The following is a 21,218-nucleotide window of genomic DNA, read 5'->3' on the forward strand; positions in this document are numbered from 1 at the left end:
CGTCACGTAACAGTTCTCCCGCTAATCGACCTTTTATATTAAAACAAGACATGTGGCGGGATCTCGACCTGCTGAAGGAGGGGGAAAAAACTACAATAAATCCGTCTTTAAAAAAAAATAAAAATCTGTAACGCGCCGGCTGTTTTGGGGGATCTTTAGTAAAAGAAACGAGCGGACGCGGTGAAATTAGTTTCGCCGATCGGAACTGTGGGATGTTTCTTACAAACCATCTGCTGCGCCACAAAGAGGATTTAACCAAATGCTGAATAATGAGAGTAAAGACAATTCACAGGTTTTTAATGGTTTTTTAAAAAAGAAATCCATACAGCAAACACTTATCTCCCATAAAGGATAAATATGGGTACGTTCCACATGCCACAAAAAAAAGGGGGGAAGGAACAGGGATGAGTACGAATAACGGAATTAAACTCTGGATATTATACTGTAATACCACACGTCTTACAAAGCTCTTTCTTTATGAATAAATAGTTTGGACAGTTGCAACGGGGAATTTTACACGTACGAAAGTTATATTAATAAAATCAAACAACAATTAGCACCGCACTTTCCGGTTTAAAATAAAATCATAGCGGAACGTATGTTTCAAATATTTCGATCGCATTGTTGTAATAATTTGATCTTGGACAATGTTCAATTGTCAGGATGTTTAAAAAAACAGTTGAAAAGTTGTTAATTCGATATTTGTAGATACATTTTTCATGCACTAGATCTTTGGGTTCTTAGTAGCTCTTTTTAGACCCGAGTAAAAGAGGGGTAACGCGGGGGTAAAGGTGACGCCGCCCCGCCCAGGTTTCATACGAGTTTAATGTGTGTTTAAATGAACGCGTCTCAAATTCGCAGATGCACTTTTTTCTATTTTAGCATTATTATTATTCACGCCTTTAATCCCGCAGAATAAACCCGTCGCGAGTATAATAAAAAGGCTCTTTGTTATTGGGGAGCGGCCGGGGGGGGACAGTTAGTTCATGGTTAACAGGATCAGGTCCGCGCGGCCGGAGCCGCACACTTCTGTTCAAAGTGCGCCGAGAATGAAGACTTTTTTATTAAAACTCGCGATATTTAACACATCTGTTAAAGCGATTCAGCCATAAATCCGTTTATAGCGCCGCATGACGGGGACCAGGCTGCATCTCAAATGAGGGACAATTTTAAACAAGTCCAAGCATATAATAATAATAAAAATCATTAGAACGTGTTTAATATTAATTATTTCAATTATGTGTAAAATATATAAATACACTACTAGAAGTAGATATAGACAGTACTATACATGCAATTTCTATTTATATTTATATATTTAAAAAAAAAAAAGCTGTTTGTATTTTTATGTGGGGAAAGGATTTGACGGGAGTCCTGTGTTCGTTTGAAGAATAATATTCCTTTCCGAACAAGGAGCGTTACCGGCCGGGACAGGTCTATCGCGATCTGATGACGTCTAATCCAATCACGAAGTGCGCGCGCGAGCCAATCAGGGCGCGCGCGCGCGCTCGCGGGCAGGAAGTTTATTGAGGGGCTTTGTGGCGGCTGTCAGGGTCCCGTTATAAACCCCGCGTCCCCGCTCCGAGCTCCAGAGGCGCTTCAGCAGAGTCTCACTGGAGAAGTTGGGTTTTTTTTTCTGTCCCCACCCCAGACAGCCGAGAAACGGGACCATGATGATCCCCAGCCTCATCGCGCCCCCTGCGATCTATCCGGGTCTCCTGCGGCCCACCGCGGCGCTGCACCCGTCCCTGCAGGCCACCTTCCCTCCCCACTCCGGCTTCCTGGTGGAGGACCTTCTGCGCAAGAGCTCGCCGACGGGGTACCTGAGCAGACCCATCCCGTCTCCCCCCGCCCCGGCCGCCATCAGCGTGGGGTCACGGGCCTCCATCTCCCCCAAAGCCGCGTCTCCCGGGGCTAAGGACCCGACCTTCCTCAAGTTTGGCGTCAACGCCATTCTGACGCCTTCTCCCAAGAAAGGTAAAACGCCCCCCCCCCCTTCACTGTCATATCTGCAATATAAAAACTTAAAAAAAAAAAAGTTGTATTATTGTTCTGATTGAAACGTATTTTTAACGTATTGAACTTCTCGTCCACAGCTTCTTCTCCCCCCGCCACTCATCACATGCACCCCAAACCCTTCTACCCCTACATGGACGGACCTTTCTACCCCTTCCTGCGCGCCTCCTACTACCCCGGTGAGTGTCGCGACTTCTGCGCATGCGCCTTGCCCCCACCACCACCACCACTACTAGTATTACTACTATTACCACCACCAAAACAACTCAACTTATTATTTTAATCGTCGTGCTCATGAGGTCAAACGAACAAGGCGCGTAGCTGATCATTGTGGTTTTAGCACCCTGAAATCGCGCTGTCAGGACAAGCTCGCCGATTCGACGCCCTATTTAGCGCCGGGCCCCGACTTCTCCACTGACACCCCGGTTAAAAAAACACCAATTAGCGCGAGTGGTCACGGCGCTTTTCTTTTTTCCCACACTGCGCGGCGACTCAATCCACCGGGGAGACGACAAAAAAGATGCCGTCAGCACCGTGACCCTCCGGGCCGAACCACACACACTCGCCCGGGCGCGGCCGACTCCTGGCGGGCCGGCGGAGGGGCGTTCTCCGGTCACGGACTAATTTCTCCATTACGCGCCTCGGCATTCTCACCAGACCACAGGGCGGGTTTCTCAAAATGCCCGAGGCAATAAAAAAAAAAAACACTTATTAATAAATAAGTGTGAGTCGCGAATGAATGAACGAGTGGGCATCGTGAGCGTCACCTTTCAGACGCAGCTTAGCCTCTATAGCGACGCTACTTCGTGCTTTTTATTCAGTCAAACGATAATGGAGTGCGATTCTTTTCACGGGCTGTGCTGAATACTTCAGCGCCCCGAAAAGAAGAGAAGCTTTTCGTGTTCATTTAATGAAAATGATTTGGGGGCAAAAAACGGGCCCCCGGTCATCAGTATTCTGGCATGCAGTTGTGTTTAGTTTGAAAGTGTAAATCTCCCTTTGTGGCAATAATATATCGCCTCAGCCGCCTGCCCGGAGTCTTTTCTCCGCCAGTTCATTACTACACAATTACCGTTCACGCTTTATTAACTCCTCTATGCCTCGTAGCGGGGCTCCTTAAAAAGGATACTCTCCCTTTTTAGCATACCAATGCGGAGGGGATCCGGCCAATGTGCTAATTAGTCACCTCGTGCCATTTCGCTGGGACCACGGGAAAACGGAGCTCGAAAAGAAAATCCACGACGCGGAACCCACGATTACTGCCAGAGCCCAGGCGTACAGTACTGCCAGGTGTGGGCACGGAATGACGCGGAAAACGCGCATGGCTGTTGTTCCGCGTGAAAAAGGCATTTACCTGGCACACCTGGCAACCACCGGAAAAGGGGCGATTTCATGGATCCTCGTGTTTTTTTTTTTTTTTTTTTTTTTTTTTTCGTTATTAACATGGTAGGATAAATTGATCTATCCATTAATAATTTTCTTTCTTTCTTTACTTTCTTTAGCTTCCTCACCGGTGGTACCCATTTCTGGGACTTTGTCCTGGCCTCTGGCGTCCAGGGGAAAGCCGCGAAGAGGGATGCTGAGACGGGCAGTGTTTTCTGATGTGCAGAGAAAAGCCCTGGAGAAGATGTTTCAGAAGCAAAAATACATCAGCAAACCTGACAGGAAGAAACTGGCAGCCAAACTCGGTCTCAAAGATTCACAGGTAGGCCTATATTTATAATGTCACCCTTTACATTTGTTCCGTTGGCTAAACAGGTTTTTATTCTGAGAATTCAAGTATTATTCCAGTTCACAATCATTTACAGATGTGTTTTTTTCTTTCGCTAGGTAAAAATCTGGTTCCAGAACCGGAGAATGAAATGGAGGAACTCCAAGGAGAGAGAGCTGCTCTCCTCGGGAGGCTGCAGGGAACAAACCCTTCCCACAAAAACCAACCCTTACCCAGACCTCAGTGATGTGGGTAAGAAGTCGTCAGAGGAAGAAGACGGCGAGGAAGACGCCTTTGATGGGGAAAACCGTCCCGATCGAGACTTCTGTCCATCCCCGAGGGCGCAAGAATCGAACTGGCCATCTCCCTCTGTGTCCAGCAAACATTCGGACTTCTCAGAATCGGACGATGAAATCACAGTTTCATAAAAGTTAATATTCCCTCACAGTCAACAGGTCCAATTTAACCACTTACTAGAGGACGTATCCATTTAATTTAAACCCGCACATTCAGACGAATGTAACTGAGACTTCACTTACTGGACTTCATGGGGTTTATTTATTTAGGATATGCTTCTTTAATGATTTGCTGTGTTACACAGCTTCTGTAAACTGTACAGTATTTTGTACAACTATTTTTGTATGGATATTTTTTACCAAGAATATTGAGTTATTGTGACATTTTTGCATAGATATAATTTTTTATATTGATAACCGTAGACATTTCCTTTATAATTTATATGGATGTAATCATGTATTTTACAGTGTGTATATTTGTGTTTATATTTTGCACAGTTACAAAATAAACTGTAGCCTGAACAGAAAAAAATGCCTTGGAGTGGTGTGGTAACCTATTTTCTAGTGACTTTGAATTAGGCTTAGAACAACTACATGACTAAATTTCTGCATTATATTCAGTGGACATTTATAACATATGCTGATGGTCTAATATTACATAATAAAAGCTACTCCTTACTAATAATTGTCTTCTGATTTGAAAAAGACAGAATTCAAGTGAAGAGAGCACATTGAACAATGCAGCCTGGTTCCAATAAAACAATAAATAATCCATAGTTTTTATTGAGTTAGAAATAATTTAAGACTGATGCAGTGATTGACGGAGCTGATCGCTTTACAGACCATAAACATTGAACTCCAAACACTTGTTAGATGAGAAAGACTGTACATATAGTAAGAATTTTCAAGCACTGTTATAAACGGCTAGAAAACAGCAAAAATGCAGCAGTAATTCAGATATTTACACTGTTATAGTACATGGCAAAGTACAAATCAACATATGAAGAAGAACTTTCATCACACATCTTCTTTTAATTTAAACATCCAACCGTCTGTTATTCACTCTGGGACAAAAAAAGTTCCACATATTTTGTGCTTGCATTAATAGTGAAAACCCTGGGAATTTGTGGTTAATATTCAAGCTCTAAAAATTATTCACAAACTGTTTGTACAGATAGATAATCTTGGCAGTGCTAAAAACGAGAGCATTTGGCTTCCATGTGAAATCCAAAACGATGTTGCATAGGATCAGTCGATGGCGAACGTGAAACATAATGGAAGCGACAGAGCTGAAACTGAGCTACACCCCTGCAGGCTGGGTAGTAAACTTCTAAACACAAGTCAGGCCAAGCAATGTTCTCCAAAGAGGACCCAAAATTCACTTTCTTCCAATGCTCAAGTCCTCTCTTTGATAAAAGCCCAAAAAGTAACAATCTTAAGCAGCATTTACAAATGAACAGTGATTTGCACACATCCGTAGCATCAATTAACACAAAAAAATGGTGATAAGGAAAAAGGCCCTTAGATTAATGAAGTATAAATAAAAAAAACCTTTTTAGAAAGCATTCTGCAACTTATCATGCTTGTTAGTATGATGACAAAGAACCTTTTTTTAAACAAATAAATGCATCAAGATGCGAATACAAATCATACTTTTTTGTTGAGCTTATTTGGCGGTTTAGCCATCGCACTTAGTCCCATCTATTTTAACATGGCATTCGGTGTTTGATATGAGGAGATGCGGCTCGGCAAGAGGCTGTGCTCCCACGAGTGACATCGCACAGCCCTGTTTTTTTTTCTACATTTATACTTAATGCACCATGTACCGATTTCTTACAAAACATAAGGCATCCGTTTTTTTTTAAAGTTCAATTCAGCACCAAAACATTGAGAGACACTTGCAGATGTTATAATCCATGTTATAATCCATGGACTGCTGCTACCTCACCAGAATACAGCGATGATGATGATGATGATGAAGCAGCAACACTAACGGTTCATCAGAATCAGGAACTTGCAACTTGCACCATGATGAGGGCTTTGAGCTACATATTGAACGCTTGTCTGCGGTTCTCCTTCCAGTCCCAGACCAAAGTTCCAAGCCACCAGTGACATCTATATAATGGAGATGAGGCATCGTCCTAAGAAAATAAAATCCACAAGCTGACAACATTCAGTATGGTTGATGGTTTCTGCTGGTAAGAATGAGGGATGATGAGGGAGTGGCACTAACACCGACAGTGCTGGTTAAAGTGAACAAAAAAAAAGAAGAAACGTTCCGGAGACAGGAGTCCCACTCTGTCACTGCATGTGAGTGAGTGGTGAGCACTGTCAGCACCAACTGGTGCACCAAGATTTTATGTGGGTGATCGTAGCTCTTGTCTTGAGTGAGGTAATGAATTTGGGCACATTGCTCCCCCACAGTGTTAAATGCTGTCATGTCCATAAAGAGTTTACATCCAAAAGAAAGGTTCACAACAACAACAAAAAAAATCTTTAGCTTTAAAAATGAAGTAGTGCCATTTTCTTTCTTTCTATGTTCTTTCATTTTGTTTCTGGGTTACCTGCACCCATAACAAAATCAGAAGAATGACAATCAAATAAAAAAGAAAGTCAGGTTTTCAAGACAGGCTCATTCACAGCGTGGACTCCAGTGAAGAGTCGAGGATGTCGTCGTGGTGACTGTTGCTATTGGAGTCACTGTCGTAACTCTGAGGGCTGGAGCAGTTGGCCGCCTCCTTTAGCCTCATGAGCATATTCATCTGCAGGAGGATGGAGGTGTTAAAAAAGAGGGCTACGGATTTTCCACTTATATCAGGTTTATAGTGTTCGTATATACAAATTATTACAGATTTTCTCATTTCTCAATGAGCATGCATTTTATGATTGGTTTGTAATTCACTGTTCCTCTAAAATGGATAATTAATTTTTAACACAATTAAAAATGACCTACCAGTGGGTCTGCATCGCTGTCACTTTGAATGGATGGCTTGTTGGGGCCCTCTCTAGAGGCTGAGTAACCATCAAAACCCACATCCTCAGGCCGAAGCTGCAGAAGTGGTGGCCAGTCTGGTTGATGGACACTCATTGCCCATGGAAATGCTTCCAGTACCCACTTGGCAGGGTCCTCCCATGCTGCTCTACGTCCATACAGCTATTGATAAAGAGACGTGTGTTCAGCATCACAGCATTTTTCAAATCATTTTCACAAAATGTGATATTTTATATTTAAACATGCAGCTACTAGTATAAAGTTTGCACAATATTAGTATAATGTGATGCTACCTGCAGCCCCTCTCTAACAGCCTCCAGCATGTAGGGAATGATGGAGTAGTTCCACAGATCAGTGAACCACACCCTAGAGCCATCAACATCCATGGGACAAGAAAGGAACAGGCGAGGTCCTGAGGGTTAGAGGAACATAGATCAGATACGCCTGCTATGGAATCATCATTCCCGTCACACAAACACTTGTTGGATAAGCATTTATTAGGTTGTTCATTTTGTAAATCTTCGCACCAATAGTAACATCTGAGGAGCTATGAGCCTCTAGGAAGCAATTGAGATGATGCCAGACACGGGGGATCCAGTCAATGATCTTGACCAGTTCCTGGTTCCTGGTTCGACTTCTGATTTCTGTCTCAATCAGCTTCCTGCGCAGATAACGTCCGAGAAACCCTTTCACCGGCTCCATGTGATTGGCACACAGCACCCATCTACAAAAGAACGGTCCCGTTACATAATCGCATTCGTTTACAGTGAGGTAAAGATATCACAATGCTGCCATCTAGTGGTCAAAACGGGTTTCGGCATGGTGCGTCTCTGTGTGTCTTGTCTCCCCCTGCTGTTGGGAAAAATAAGTCAACTTTACCTGAAGTTGTGGTGAAGCTGTAGATTAGGAGAGGATGATGTGGCCTGACTCATGGTGCCAATGATGTATGGGCTACGACGATGGAAGATGGGAGATGAATAAGAGATTAATTTTATTTTGTCAGAAGAGAGTGATCGACAGAGAGACAGGAGCACAGATTGAAAGTTAGATTCCTCACCAGCGTTGGTACTTGCAGTTAAGAAGGCCATTAAAGATCTCTCCCAGAGAGCTGACATGGTGGAGGTTGTCAAGGATGACCACCAGTGGAGCCTCCTGATGCCCATCACCGCTGCACTGCTCCGCCAGACCTGACAGGTACTGACGCAGCTCCTGAAAAGACATATTACCGCCACAATATCAGACAATGTGTCTGCGTGAACAACAATCAACAATCTCTTATACCTCTTTTTTTTTTGCAGAGGTATAAGGGATGTATTGCTTGGGGTATATTCACTTTTGTAATATTTTGTAATATGTTCAGGATTTAGAGAACTAAAAAAGTAGTCACATTTTGTTTGTGTAACCTGGAAGAAAAACTGTAATCGTGATTTTATAAACTCTTTTTAGAAAGGGGGGGAGCTCACACCGTCAAGTGACAACTCTCACGCACCACAATTCCTCTATCTGCACAATTTTAACCTGCTCTGGTCAGACATGTCACACGTGCAAATGTTGTGTAAACAGTATTGCCAGTTAAGTGATTGTTTCAGACCAAAATAATTCAAAACACACCAAAACTTTTTAAAAAAATGATTTTGATTACTCAATATCTATTTAAAATAACAATGTTTCCAAACTTTACAATTTTTTTATATGCCCAATCTGGCAACACAAAGAATAGAACCCTCTCTCCTCCCATCCTCCTGTGTTCCATTTATATTTTCCTCTCTGCATGTAAAACCGCTCATTCATGGAACCATAAGTGGTTATTATACTCATCTCAGGACCATGTCTGCTACCAGACCAAACATGTAGATAGATTATCATAATTTTTTTTTCGAGAATTGTGATAAACAAGTGAATATCCATCTGACAGTCTTCATCTCAATGTTGTCAATAATAGAGGGGAATATATGTTTTTTGGTTCTTCCCTGGGATACATGAGGTGCCCACCTTGCCAGATTTGTGGTCAACATTAAAGGTGACAATGGAGCCCTCACTGGGCATGTGGCCCTGCTGCAGCACCAGGTGCTCTGCCAGCCGGCTGGCTAGGTAGGTCTTCCCGGTACCACTGGGGCCGGAGAGGATGATGCGGCGGTGCTCCTGCAGTAGGGACACGTAGCGCTGCAGCATGGGCTTTGGAATCAAGGTCTCAAAGACCAAACTGTCAACACTGTGTCCACTCACACCTGCAGGGGGAGACAAAGCAAACAAGAAATCCATTTAAACTATCCAAATGTTCAAATATTTCTGGTTAAATAGGCATTCTTCCTCGAAAAGTCTAGCATATTCATTGTTTGATAGAGCTCACATGGCTGTCATGCGACTGACCTTTGAGTGAGATGTTGATGGTGTCGTTGTCGCCCACCAGGTAGCCACAAGGCAGAAGTTCGGTCGTCTCCACACCACTACATCGGAGCACGTCTCCAATTCGGTAGCCCTCTACACTGTCTGAGCCCAGACCCAGCTGGCTCACCGGGTCCACATGCCGGATATACTCCTGCAGGGCAGAGGTACCAGGAGGGAACATTTTTTAATATATATTCACAGAATGTATTCACTGCATTATGTGGTAAAGACTCTGCAGAGAGTCTACCTTAAACAAACGTCTGACCACTCCATCAAGGACGTCCCACTTGGTCTTGCCACTGACTCCAATGCAGCCAATCAGGAAGTCACGTAGCCTACAGTCCTGAGGAACCAGAAATGAGAACAGGATTACAAATGAAGAAGCAGACACCCACAGACACCATGTTGTGAAGAAGGTACTCACTGCTCTCTCATCCAGGCTGACAACAATTTTAACATGTCTGCCATGTTTACAGGAACTCCCATCAGCCCCGGCGTCATCCAGCAGCATGTCTGCTAAAAGGGAGGAGCAGACAAGTCATGTAGTCGAATTCCACACAAACAATGTAAAAAGGAACACACCGATCTATCACCTACAGCAGATCTTACCAAAGCTGGTGGACTCAGAGAGGTTGAGGCTGTGTTGGGAGAGGCCGGGCGTGGGGGTCGGGTTGGGCTGGCAGACGGAGCTCTGGGAGGGGGCTCTGCTGCAGCCGCCATGAGAGTCCAGCTTCAGCCGGTCGTTCTCCGACTTCAGCTTCTCTATTTCAGTCTGTGCTCCCAGACACAAGGGACCGATGTAAGCATCCAGATCTGACATGTCATGTTTCTCTGCTCACACAGCTTCCAACATAAGTATGTGGTTAACCAGGAGTGTTCAAAGCTCATTACAGACAGCGTTTCCAATCCTGAACACTTAGGCGAGGCATGAGGGAGGTATTTCACAGTTCAAAGAACTACTGGCCAAGATTCAGCCCTTTTGAACAGGAACTATGGAAAAATAATTTTTTTGGAGACTGATTTACTTCCTGATTCAGGGTGGGGATAAACATGTACCATAGGAACTACCAGTGATGTAAAAGTAATGTAATATGGTTAAGGTTAAACTTCAATTAAAATTTAGAGCCGTCTATTGCATTGTAATTATTAAATAGAAGACCTAAATGCATTAAAAACCCACAAAACAACCCCAAGTCCACTTCACATGTTCTGTATAATCAGTGCTGTGTAGTGTCCAGTATGACAGCAAATGTCATTTTGCATATAATTCAGCTCAAGTAATCAGCAGGACCTGTTGACAGATCAGCACATACCCATGATCAAGCCTTGTGAAATTAATAGAAACCTGGTTTGCTCTATGACAGATGGTCACTTCCCCTGCAAGTTACATGGCAACTCACTTTACAGTTCCTCCTGGCAGTGGGAATGCAAGGGACTGGCCACCAGGGGGCGCATTCCAAAAACTGTATTCCTATGCTGTGCTGCAGCATTTTAAGATTAAGCTTATTCTATGCATTCTGGCACCTGCATGCGATTCATGGCCTCCCGCAACTGGTCCAGTTGGTGGGCGGAGCTCAGGGCCTCAAGTCGAATGTCTGTCAACTTCATCTCCTTCTCTCTGAGCTCGGTACGCAGCTGCATCACCGTCTCAGCCTCACTGTCCAAGCAGTCTGACAGCCTAGACAAAGAGGAACAGGCTTTAGAACAAAAGCTAAAATACCACAAGGAATACATTTCTTACAAGGCGAGGAGCACGTACAGCGAGTTTGAGTGGGAGTTCCTCACAAGAGGGGTGGATGTGGTGGAGCCATTGTGTAGGAGTTTTGGGGAGGACGGAAGAGACGAGTCGGTCATCTCCTCGATATCTGAGTGAGACGAGGCTGACTTGGGCGACTTCTTCTTGCTGAAGGCCTGCTTGAAAGAGCTCCGCAGCTGCAACAACACAACAAAGGCAGAGGATGTGAGTGCGAGGTGCATACGGGTGAGGTGGATGGGTCAGATGTGAGGCTCTTGAAAATAAGTCTGGCAGCAGGGTGAGGGGGAAAAAAGGAGGAAGAGGTGACTCCATCGGGTCAGAAAATAACACATGCCATGAACTTAAAACAACACTCCTTATGAATAAAGGCTGGGAATAAAAGTAAAAGTGTGCCTTTAAATTGTTTACTCAAGCAAATCAGTGCTTTAGGTTTGAATAAGAACCCAAAACCAGAACATCTGGTGCCTCTGCGGCCCAAAGGTTGACAATAAAAAAAAAAATCCATAGTCCTGAAGAGGGTGAGCAGGAAGAGTGAAAAGCCAGCAGATAGGGAGGGTGGAGGAGAGCCTACAGCTGGGCGGGGCAGGGTTAGGCAGGTAGGGCTGAGCCACATTCACTCTTACCTCATACACCTGCCAAATGGAGCGGTAGCGAGAGGACAGAGAAACACAGACAACACATATTGAGTGGGGAAAGTGGGGCGCGCAGCCAGGACAGTGAGATGCTGAGACGCATCCACATTAGCACATTGTCACTTGTGTACCGCTGTATTCCAGAGCTGTGAATTTGAATAATTTCAGTGCACTGGCCACGTTATTCTATGAAAATATGAATGGTGTATGAGTGTATGAAGTGAGATGCTGGACCTCCTACTTTGCACTGGCAGCTGGTGTCCATGCTGGTAGACTCGTGTATGTGTGTGTGTGTGTGGTTTTTCCACCCCTATGCTTTTGAAAAGGAACCCTCTCACGCACTGTCTGCGCTATAAATGGTGAAACCAGGAATTCCACAGAGATTTCCGAAAAGTTTTCAACAGAATGCAAGGCAGATGAAAAATGGGAAGAAAATGCATTCTCTGTTTTTTGAGAGACATACAGTGTCAAGCAAAATATCCACAATCCTGCTCTGATGCTTTTTAAGTTAACTACGCCCTAAATTATAGCCCAGGGAGCTGGATACTTAATGTTATTTCTGGGACCCCCAGATAATCTCAGTAGTTTGTTCAGGCCTTGAACTGCTCACACATAAATGGTGGAGTTTACACTGCACAGTTCTCACTAGGAGGTGGAGAAAGTTTGACTTGTTGTGGAATATCTGATGGTTTTCAGCCACCTGGCTACTTTTGAAGTAATGTTCATTTTAGATTGGTGATGCCAATATAAAATAAACACAAATAAGACAAAATAAAATCAAATAACCAATTAAAATCAAACAAAGCTACATTTTGGCCTAATTTGCTCATTACCATTTAACTAACTAATCCTACATAATTCAGCAATTTTTTATATGAATGTAAAAAATTTACGGCATTCAGCAGATATTGAACACATATTAAGTAGCAGTGGCAAAGCACTCAATGACTGCTTTGCCACTGCGTGTGAGTGTGTGTGTGTGTGTGTGTGTGTTTTTCAGAGATGCACTTACCCAGTTCTTCTTCTTCTTCTTGCTGTTGGCAGAATCAGGGTTGTCCATGTTGCTGCCCAGGCTAGAGTGGCTGGTTGCGCTGTTGATGCTGGAGACACTGTCTGAGGAGTGCTGTCTGCGTATGCGCAGGTCCGGCTGCGTTGACCCGTTACTGCCACCTGCACAGGCACAGTCAGCCAATCACAGACCAGGAACACAACAGTTAGGATACTGAATACAGAAGTTCAACATGAAAATCATTTTAGTTTTACATTTTGTGCATTAGAGTATTTTGGGTTGTTTTGCAGGTTTATCTGCCTACATGATGCCTCAGAAGTGCCCCACCTGATCTGTCAGTCTTGGAGCTGAGCTCTGGGTTGTTGATGACACCGTTAATGGCTGCTTGAGCCACAGCATTCTGCTTCTTCAGTAGCTCTATGGTTCTCCTCAACTCATTCAGCTCTGAGTCCTACACATTCACAGAGAAAGACACACAAAATGGAAGTTCCATGTGTATGAGGGTATGTTGATAATTGAGTGCCGAGCTGGTAACTGTCCTCACCTTCTGCTCAGCAGTCATGGTCAAGCTCTTCAGTCGTATGGTCATGTTGGCCAGACTTTGCTCAAATGCAGCCACCAGATGAGCCTGTGCGCAGAAAAAATGAGCCCCATCAGTCAAGTTGCTCCCATTGTCAGTCAGCAATCTACTGATATCTCCAGCAGACAAAGCAGAAACCCGCAGAGACCTTGGCAGGTGTGAGTAATGTCTGGCGCCTCTTCTCTCATGCCAACGGAAGCAGGAAAGGCACCATGCACAGACACACTTACACTGCCTCCTGACAGACAGAATAAATGTAACGGCAGGAGCCAGGCTTGGCTCAGCAGCCTGGCACGACATTGGTCAGGAAGTCCAGCACAGAATCTGGACACCCTGTCACCCTCTCACAGTGGGATTTCGAGGAAAGGAGCAGCACAAGCTGTTCTCACACTCCACCTGAATGCAGCGGACAGATACAGAGCTTCTCAGACACATCAAATCCACACCCCAAAAACAATCGCCACACCTCACACAACCGCACACAGGGCTATAAACCCTGAGCTCTCATTCCATCTTATTCATAGTCCATCTATATTATAGACACATCATGCATTTATAAATATCTGAATTTATCAGCCTAATGTTCATTAGAAAGAAAAAAGTTCCATGTATTCTAGTTATGCTCTAGTTTTAAAGCAATTGACAAGGACCCTAATCTGAAACTGTTCAGGACACTTTTTTTCAAACTGGTGTTAACCACATCTTTAATGATGTTTTCATGAACAGAGTTTAAAATGGGAGGAGCCTGGTGATTGACAGCTCTCACGCACACTACTTCCTCATTCTAGAATATTTAAAACCGTGCCTGCCAATAGTTCAGATGTGGAAAACATCATTAAAGTTTGATTTTTTCTTCTTTTATCTATTTATTAATGTAAATCCTGAGGATGCGTTTGACCTTACACTAACGAACTTACTGCCAGCTTGAGAAAAGCGGGAAAAATCCCACAATCTTCCTCACATCCACCCTGCCAGAGCGGTTTTACTTAGCATTCACGTTGCCTGGCTGCTGTGCTGAACTTTACTGCAGGGGTTTTCTTTTCAGCCTCTTCTCAGCCTTTACCACAAAAGCCATGTGCTGCTGCTCTTACAGCGTCCTTTCAATACTTCTGTGTAGAACATCTCATAAAAAACGTAGAACAAAAGCTGCCTACCCTTCTCCTCCTCCTCAACAATCACAAATCATCAAACGCGGCTCTGGTGTGCGGGGATGATCGGCGCTCTGTTCAGACCTGACTGTGTGTCTTCATCTCATCACTCACAACGTTTTGCAAAGTTGTAATAAAAACTTTCCGTGTGTTTTCTCTGATGCTCATGACATTGTTCTTCATTCAAATAAAATATGTATATAGAACCTGCCTGTCACAACATGGGAGGAGATCACAGCTAGTGGAAAGTCCATTGTCATGAGACGTCACAGGATTAAGGACCAGCTCAATCAACGTGACTCGCCCTGAAAGCACCTGCAGGGGTTTTCCAAAATAGCGCATCGCAACCGCACAACGCACGGCGACAAAGGGAATACCCAAACACAAGGGCTCTGTACTCACGTTGGCACTGAGCTGCGTCGTCAGGGCGGACACTTTTTCCTGGGACGCGTCCAGCTCTCGCCGCAGCTTTCGGATCTGGACAGAAAGACGGGCGGGCGGTGGCGGTGGAGGGAACAATTGTGGAAAGAAAGGAGAGGGTTAGAAAACCAGAGTCGGAATCGCAGTGATAACACAGGTGGGCTCGGAGGGAAAAGCAGGGTGGGAATGAAAGGGAACATTGTGCGGGGTCATGTGTGGGACTGGTCTCTGTATGTTCAGGTGTGTACATTAGGGAACAAGGCCTGCGTAACTGGATATGACTCTGAAGCCGCCCTGCGTGTCACAGTGACAACTCGAAAGCAAAGAAGAAAAGTATGAAAAGAGGCTGAAGTAAACTGCACAATACGGGATTCTGAACATTTGATTAGTAAATGGAAACAAAGAAAGATGCAAGCAAGTCTTACCTCTGACTGTGACTTCTCCTCTGTCTGTAAAAAATGGACAAGAAAATATATGAATATAAGTAACATAATTGATATATATATATATATATATATATATATATATATATATATATGAGAGAGAGAGAGAGAGAGAGAGAGAGAGATATTATGACTTCAGTATATATGACTTCAGCACATATAAATGTTGCAGAGTGCAGTGTGTATGAACAGCAGGAAAAGTGGTGTTACGTCTACTGAACAGCATGTCTGCTGTAAACAGTTCACACGGAGGAGCTGCTGTCTCGGTTTGCCCACGTTTTATGCCAACTTTCGCATTTGGCTACAGATGCAGCCGAATGTAAATGTAAAACAAGATGAGCATGTTACATAATGCACGCTGTGGCTCTGGCTATGAGGGTGTTTACGGTGGCTCCAGTCAGAGGTGTGTTCTGACACACTGTAAGCCCCGGTAATGGTTTTTCTCTGTCTGCCAATCAGACTGGAGCACATGAGCTAATAGATGCCATGACAAGTCTTTTATTCTGCTTAGCAAAGGACAAGGACTACAAAGCATTTAAACATTGAACAAATACAAAATATAAAATTCACATTATAAAAATTAGGAATTAAATATATTGTTGTATAAGTGAAATATACAGCAGTAATAAGGATGTCACATGACTAGCTGCCCAATCTAAACTAAAGGAAGGATGGTCCCTGAGGCAGTCCCTACCGTCATCCCCCATGCCGTCACGGCTCCCGTAAGGGACAGAGTGGCCATCATCTTGGATCGTAATCTTCCCGACAGTCTCTGATTTGACACTGTGCTCAGCTAGAGGGCCAGTTAGCACTGCACCTGAGAGCCTGGGCATAAACACACGGACTCCACACCTGCACTCCCCCTATGAGCGCCTTATTCTGGAGGGGGCGTGGACAGTCTGGCTGCTGCCCAGCACTGACTGGCTGGGCCTTTTGAATGGGCGTGGTTTTGAACGCTGAGTAACTTTCCCTTGCACGCAGTCTTTCTTAACTCCAGCCTGCCGGCACATGAAACCTAATGCTGTCTGGACTGAATTGAGTCATTTTTAATGGGCTATAGTGATGGATGTTACTTCATTACATCAGATCATTAATTTGCTGAAATTTTTAGGACACATGAAACAACATCATGACTGAACTCACCGTAGAGTAGATGGAAGATGTGCTGGACACCAGAGACAAAGATGAGCCATGAACTAGGGGTAAAAAAAAGGGGTGAAACTTCTGATTAATGTCTTACATCAGTAAATCTAATAACGTGACTCCTCTTCCCCAGTCATTAAAACCTCCTATTAAATGTGCTTTTACTTGTCATGGCGTGAGTCCCAATCACCCTAGAGAAAATAATAATAGTAGTCCTAGCCCCATCATGGATGATCCTGTTCCAGTTTACAGCTCATACGGTCGTGGGAGTGTCGAGCGCAGGCTGAAATTACAGCCCCCATAAATCAAACAAACTGCTCCGCCTTTAATCCCAAATCAAAGTCCACCCACGATGCCGTCTGCCACTTCCTGGAGATGTGATACCACACCGAGCTGGGCCCACTGAGGGTGGGACAGACCTCAATGGTTAATCACTGGGATGCACGAGTGATGATTATCTTAGACTAAGAACACCCAGGGGAAGGGAGGGGGGGAGGGAAAGAGGTAATAAATGCTCCACTCTCACGTCCTTTCTATAGAAACTATCATAACGCTGCTTTAATGACCCGGTGCTTTCATCTTTCCATCTTCTGAACAGAATATGGTTTTGTGTTGTATGAGGTCAGCAGTGTGCAGGGTGTTTAAACACTGGGAGAAAGGTGTAGGGTAACATGATGACATGTTTTGGGAGAGTGTCACTACAGTAATTACAATGTAATGGAAATTGTGACAAAGCATGTGAGTCTGTGTGATGCTGGGTGTTTCTTAAACTCAGCAAAAAGCACACCAAGATTTCAGTCTTTATACTTAAACTGAAATAGTTGCATGCCAGCATAAATGCATTTTCACCTAAAAACACAAACAGATGCACGCAGAGGTAACAATTCAGATGTATTAGGGCCTTTGTGTGTGTTTTGGAGGCCATGTTCTTTCCTGGCAGAATGCCGTGCTCCGTAATGTGTTTTTACCACAGCTTGGGGCATAGAGCAGGATGTGAGAAGAAAAAAAAGACAGAACATGGGAGAACTGCTGCAGGGCTGTAACACTCTACACGCCTCGGCTTTGTATGCAAGGATCTCGACAATGTCTATCCTACGGAAGTACAGCAGGTGCTCCGGTTTCAGGGTCGGCAGGTTCGTCCCACTTCCTTACGATTGCCTGTTACTTCTGAGTAAGTGTTTCAAGGTGTCACTTCACCCCTTTTCACAAAGCGTGTTAGTGTTCTGTTTCAAAATGCTACTTATCTTCCGTATGGTCAGAAAGACAGGGCGGATCCCAAAACAAAATCTCACACAATATCATGGGATTTTTCTATCAATGGGCCACAGTATAAAATATTTATTAATATGTGACATCATCACTCGCAATTGATAATCCTAGAAGTTTGCATAATTTTGCCACACACAGATAAGTAATATTGCATAATTTTCCTGCATAAATCAAGTATAATATTTTGTCTCATTTCATTAATTGATTCATATTAATGCAGAAATGTAGAGTTCTAACGGATTTCCCAACTTTCAAGCACCACTGATTGTCAGTCATTTTCTAGTTAACAATCTTACCTAGTTTCACTGGTCCCAGTGTAAATGACAAACTCCTTATAGGAAACAATACAGCTTTTGTCTTTATGTGTATTCAAATGTTACATTTAATGCACATTACAGTACAGTAGATGTTTTTATACTAAACCTGGACTAGCAATAAATTCTTTGTTTATTGCTCACCTTCCTCAAAACCATCCCTGAAGGACCCTGACCGGCTCATGGTGCGTGTTTTCTCATCCAGTGACATGCAGGAGTTGCGCAGACGGGAGTCACCACATGCGTCCAGCACATTATCCTGATTGGCCAGGCTGTTATTGCGCAAGCTGGCCAGGTTGATCTGTGCAGCGGTGGTGGGGCTCGCTGCTTAACAAACATCAATGCAAAGGGTATTTGAGGCCGCACACTAGGATGCACACATGCTGAGCATTCTCCACGTCTTACAATGCAGATTAGTATGTCAGTCAGTTTTACAGGTTGAAAAACAGCTGAAGCTGAATCAGGACCCACCAAGCTGGCCAAAGTTGAATCGGGAGCCGGAGGGCGAGGTCAGGCTGGAGCCCGTAGAGAACGGCGAGTTGCTGGCGGAGTCCTGCAAGCCGCTGGTAGAGTGTGAGCGCAGCCAATCCCGAGCCTCCTCGTGGCCGCGCAGCTGAGGGGAGGGGGTGTACCTGCTGGGACAGAGCTAAGAGTTCACATTCATCCTAGTTCAGGGTGAGTTTTACTCATTAACTGCACGTTTGCAGGCACATGAAGCAGCGCTGGAAGCAAAAAGCAAAAAAAAATCATAATTCCTTTATCCAAGGATGCTCTGCAAGTTAACTGCAGACAGACACAAAAGCACCAACCAAAAATACAATCAGCAACCAAAACACTAAACCAACTTAGTTTTAATTTCTCTGGCCCAGCACTCTGGCTCATTTTATACCAGTATAAGAGTCCATTTCTCTACACATCTGTTCATTTTTAAGTATATGGGCAAGTCTTGTATTTACCCTTTAATTACATTTAGGTATTACTAATCGAATATGCAACATATGATCAAGTCAGTTTATCACTGGTGTATTGTTCTGCATTATAACATAAAATTATTTTTCCAATATGATGGAGATAAGCTGTTTAAAAAAACAGCGATAGCGACAGGCAGATTTGCACACAGTGACAAGTGGCATGCTTTCACACTGAAGCGCAAAATAAATGTGTGGCAAAGCCTGTGAGGAGTTGGCTGACCAGGCTAAGAGGGTGAGATGAAAAAGTGTGAGAAAAGAGAAAGAAAGGGGAGGCAAGAAACCAGGGGTGTGGGAAAAGAGAGAGTGCAGGAGAGTGGAAAAGTGCTAAGTAGAGCAGCACTAATGTGACCACAGTGCACCTGTACCTCAGTCCTTTCTTGGGCAGAGTGTTTCTATCAATGTGCGAGTCGCTGCAGTAGGGCAGGGCGGAAAGACATGGTTCAGGACGGGGCGAGGCATTGAATAACTCACTTCACAATCATGGGCTATTACTGCTCTGTCTACATTCATTCATATATATGCTACAGGCCAGATGTTTTGGGCCACTGGTATTTGAAGTGTAATGTAAGTACAAGTGTACAAGTGAATGAAAGTTTATACCTTCATCGCAGCAAATTCATAGATTCCCTTCATAATTTCCAGCTACTTTTGGAAACAACCTGTGTCAAAACACTACAATAAAAAATAGTCTGAGGTGTTCTGAGGTGTAATGTTTTCTGCAGACTATATAACCTTGAAAATTAGTTAGTTATATTTGTTTTGCAAGTATTTCTACTGTTCTCTTGTAATAAAGTTCTGGAAAAAAGTGTATTGTTTCTTTATTTATGTTTAACAGCTGGGGTGGGCCCAAACCTCTGACCCCTAGTGTATATATCTGGTAAATCCTACTCACATATAACCAGCCACTCAGTCTCAATAAATGCGCACAGCACACAAAGCTGGAGAAAATAATTCAAATACACAATTTTCAAATGCTCCAAAGAAGTTTCACAATAACTTATTTCTGTCTGCATATAACAATTTTTAAAATCATTCTATGTATAAAGGAACTTGGTATAGCAGTTCTCTGGTTTGTGATAAAAAAAACCTCCACTAGGTGGCACCAAACACATTGGCTTGTTAAGGTTCATGTAACACTCTCCCTCCCTCTCACACACACAGACACACAGAAGCCACAGGATTTAGTCACAGCGAACACGGAAAGCAGCAGCCCCATGTCACACAGAAACCTTTACCTGTCCTGTTTCCGTGGTAACGTGTTGCGGCTGAATTTGGGACTGGCAGATGGAGAAGAAAGGGGACTGTACAGGTGGGAGGAGAAAGAAAAGAGGGGGAGATGGGGGAGTTGAATGGAAAATGGAAACGAAGGAGACAAGAGTAAAGTAAGAGAGAGGCCAAAGAGAGAGAGAGAGAGAGAGAGATAAAGAGAAAAGAACAGTAGACATTAGAAAGAGACTCATCACATTACTAATGACCCTTCAGATACACAAGATTAGACATCATACGTCTATCAATGACACCATAGAGACACCAAGTGTTTTCATTACTTCACTCCTGTGCGAGGTTGGTTCTCACTTTTCACACCTGTGATGAGTAACATGTTGCCGTGAACAGTCATTTATAAAACCCCTCCTTTTCCTCACCTCTCAGACATGCCGGTTTTGGCACTGCAGGTCCTAGCGAGTGGTGCATGCATGTCGTCACGGTGAGGCCCACTGCCAACTGACATGTCGATGGACTCGCTGCTGGTGTGCATGCTGCTGACGGACGGGTAGCCCAGGGCGGACGAGCTGCTGATGGTGGTGCCCCAGGTGCCAGTCCCAGTGGAGTACACCGAGCCGGGGCTGGACGCCTGCTCGCTGCCCCCTGCACCTGCTGTCCGGCTACCATACAGGGGGCTGCTGGCTCCGCTGCCTGTACCTGCCGAGGGAGAGTCCAGAGGACCCGCTGCCCCACCCTGAGAGTGACTGAGGGTGGCATGGGGGTTGGAGATCACCACAGAGTTCTTCATGCTCTCTGCTGTGGTGACTGGAGCCTGTTTAGCCGCCTTACCTCCAAACAGCCTGAAATGCAGAGACACACATATGGAACATTTTAAACATTTTAATAAAAGGAAAACACAACATGAAG

The 21,218-nt window shown here is 44.2% G+C and overlaps 2 protein-coding genes across 9 annotated transcripts in view; one reads left to right on the top strand and one right to left on the bottom strand.

The window, feature by feature from the left end:
* The first annotated feature begins 1,653 nt into the window (after positions 1–1,653).
* dbx1a (developing brain homeobox 1a) lies at positions 1,654–4,265 on the top strand. Its single transcript, XM_028956964.1, has 4 exons — positions 1,654–1,977; positions 2,097–2,195; positions 3,519–3,721; positions 3,847–4,265. The coding sequence occupies exons 1-4, from the start codon at positions 1,671–1,673 to the stop codon at positions 4,153–4,155; spliced, it is 918 nt and encodes a 305-aa protein (XP_028812797.1). The 5' UTR covers positions 1,654–1,670; the 3' UTR covers positions 4,156–4,265.
* A 507-nt stretch (positions 4,266–4,772) lies between these two features.
* Positions 4,773–21,218, bottom strand: part of nav2a (neuron navigator 2a) — a 70,543-nt gene continuing 54,097 nt past the window's right edge. For 2 of the 8 annotated variants that reach the window (XM_028955798.1, XM_028955793.1), the window contains 25 exons: positions 20,732–21,151; positions 20,324–20,389; positions 19,454–19,498; positions 18,589–18,749; positions 18,262–18,441; positions 16,535–16,587; positions 15,374–15,397; positions 14,931–15,005; positions 13,345–13,428; positions 13,128–13,251; positions 12,804–12,961; positions 11,783–11,791; positions 11,163–11,335; positions 10,928–11,081; positions 10,013–10,175; positions 9,828–9,916; positions 9,651–9,746; positions 9,386–9,554; positions 9,008–9,243; positions 8,073–8,224; positions 7,895–7,966; positions 7,543–7,739; positions 7,309–7,427; positions 6,977–7,177; positions 4,773–6,785 (listed from right to left, as the gene is read on the bottom strand). In XM_028955798.1, the coding sequence (XP_028811631.1) occupies positions 6,660–6,785; positions 6,977–7,177; positions 7,309–7,427; positions 7,543–7,739; positions 7,895–7,966; positions 8,073–8,224; positions 9,008–9,243; positions 9,386–9,554; positions 9,651–9,746; positions 9,828–9,916; positions 10,013–10,175; positions 10,928–11,081; positions 11,163–11,335; positions 11,783–11,791; positions 12,804–12,961; positions 13,128–13,251; positions 13,345–13,428; positions 14,931–15,005; positions 15,374–15,397; positions 16,535–16,587; positions 18,262–18,441; positions 18,589–18,749; positions 19,454–19,498; positions 20,324–20,389; positions 20,732–21,151 (3,346 nt within the window). In that variant the 3' untranslated portion in view covers positions 4,773–6,659. Of the gene's footprint in view, positions 6,786–6,976; positions 7,178–7,308; positions 7,428–7,542; positions 7,740–7,894; positions 7,967–8,072; positions 8,225–9,007; positions 9,244–9,385; positions 9,555–9,650; positions 9,747–9,827; positions 9,920–10,012; positions 10,176–10,927; positions 11,082–11,162; positions 11,336–11,782; positions 11,792–12,803; positions 12,962–13,127; positions 13,252–13,344; positions 13,429–14,930; positions 15,006–15,373; positions 15,398–16,534; positions 16,588–18,261; positions 18,445–18,588; positions 18,750–19,453; positions 19,499–20,323; positions 20,390–20,731; positions 21,152–21,218 lie in introns of all 8 variants that reach the window. The other 6 variants (XM_028955799.1, XM_028955795.1, XM_028955792.1 and 3 more) reach the window with 5 other exon arrangements.

The sequence above is a fragment of the Denticeps clupeoides genome, chromosome 16 (assembly GCF_900700375.1).
Source record: "Denticeps clupeoides chromosome 16, fDenClu1.1, whole genome shotgun sequence".
Taxonomy (NCBI): domain Eukaryota; kingdom Metazoa; phylum Chordata; class Actinopteri; order Clupeiformes; family Denticipitidae; genus Denticeps; species Denticeps clupeoides.

What these genes read in the sequence shown, in the direction of transcription:
- dbx1a (XM_028956964.1), top strand. Translation starts at nt 1,671, where the DNA reads ATGATGATCCCCAGCCTCATCGCGCCCCCTGCGATCTATCCGGGTCTC. An exon ending in GCGCGCCTCCTACTACCCCG is followed by an intron (nt 2,196 to 3,518) that starts GTGAGTGTCGCG and finishes TACTTTCTTTAG; the next exon opens with CTTCCTCACCGGTGGTACCC. An exon ending in TCGGTCTCAAAGATTCACAG is followed by an intron (nt 3,722 to 3,846) that starts GTAGGCCTATAT and finishes TTCTTTCGCTAG; the next exon opens with GTAAAAATCTGGTTCCAGAA.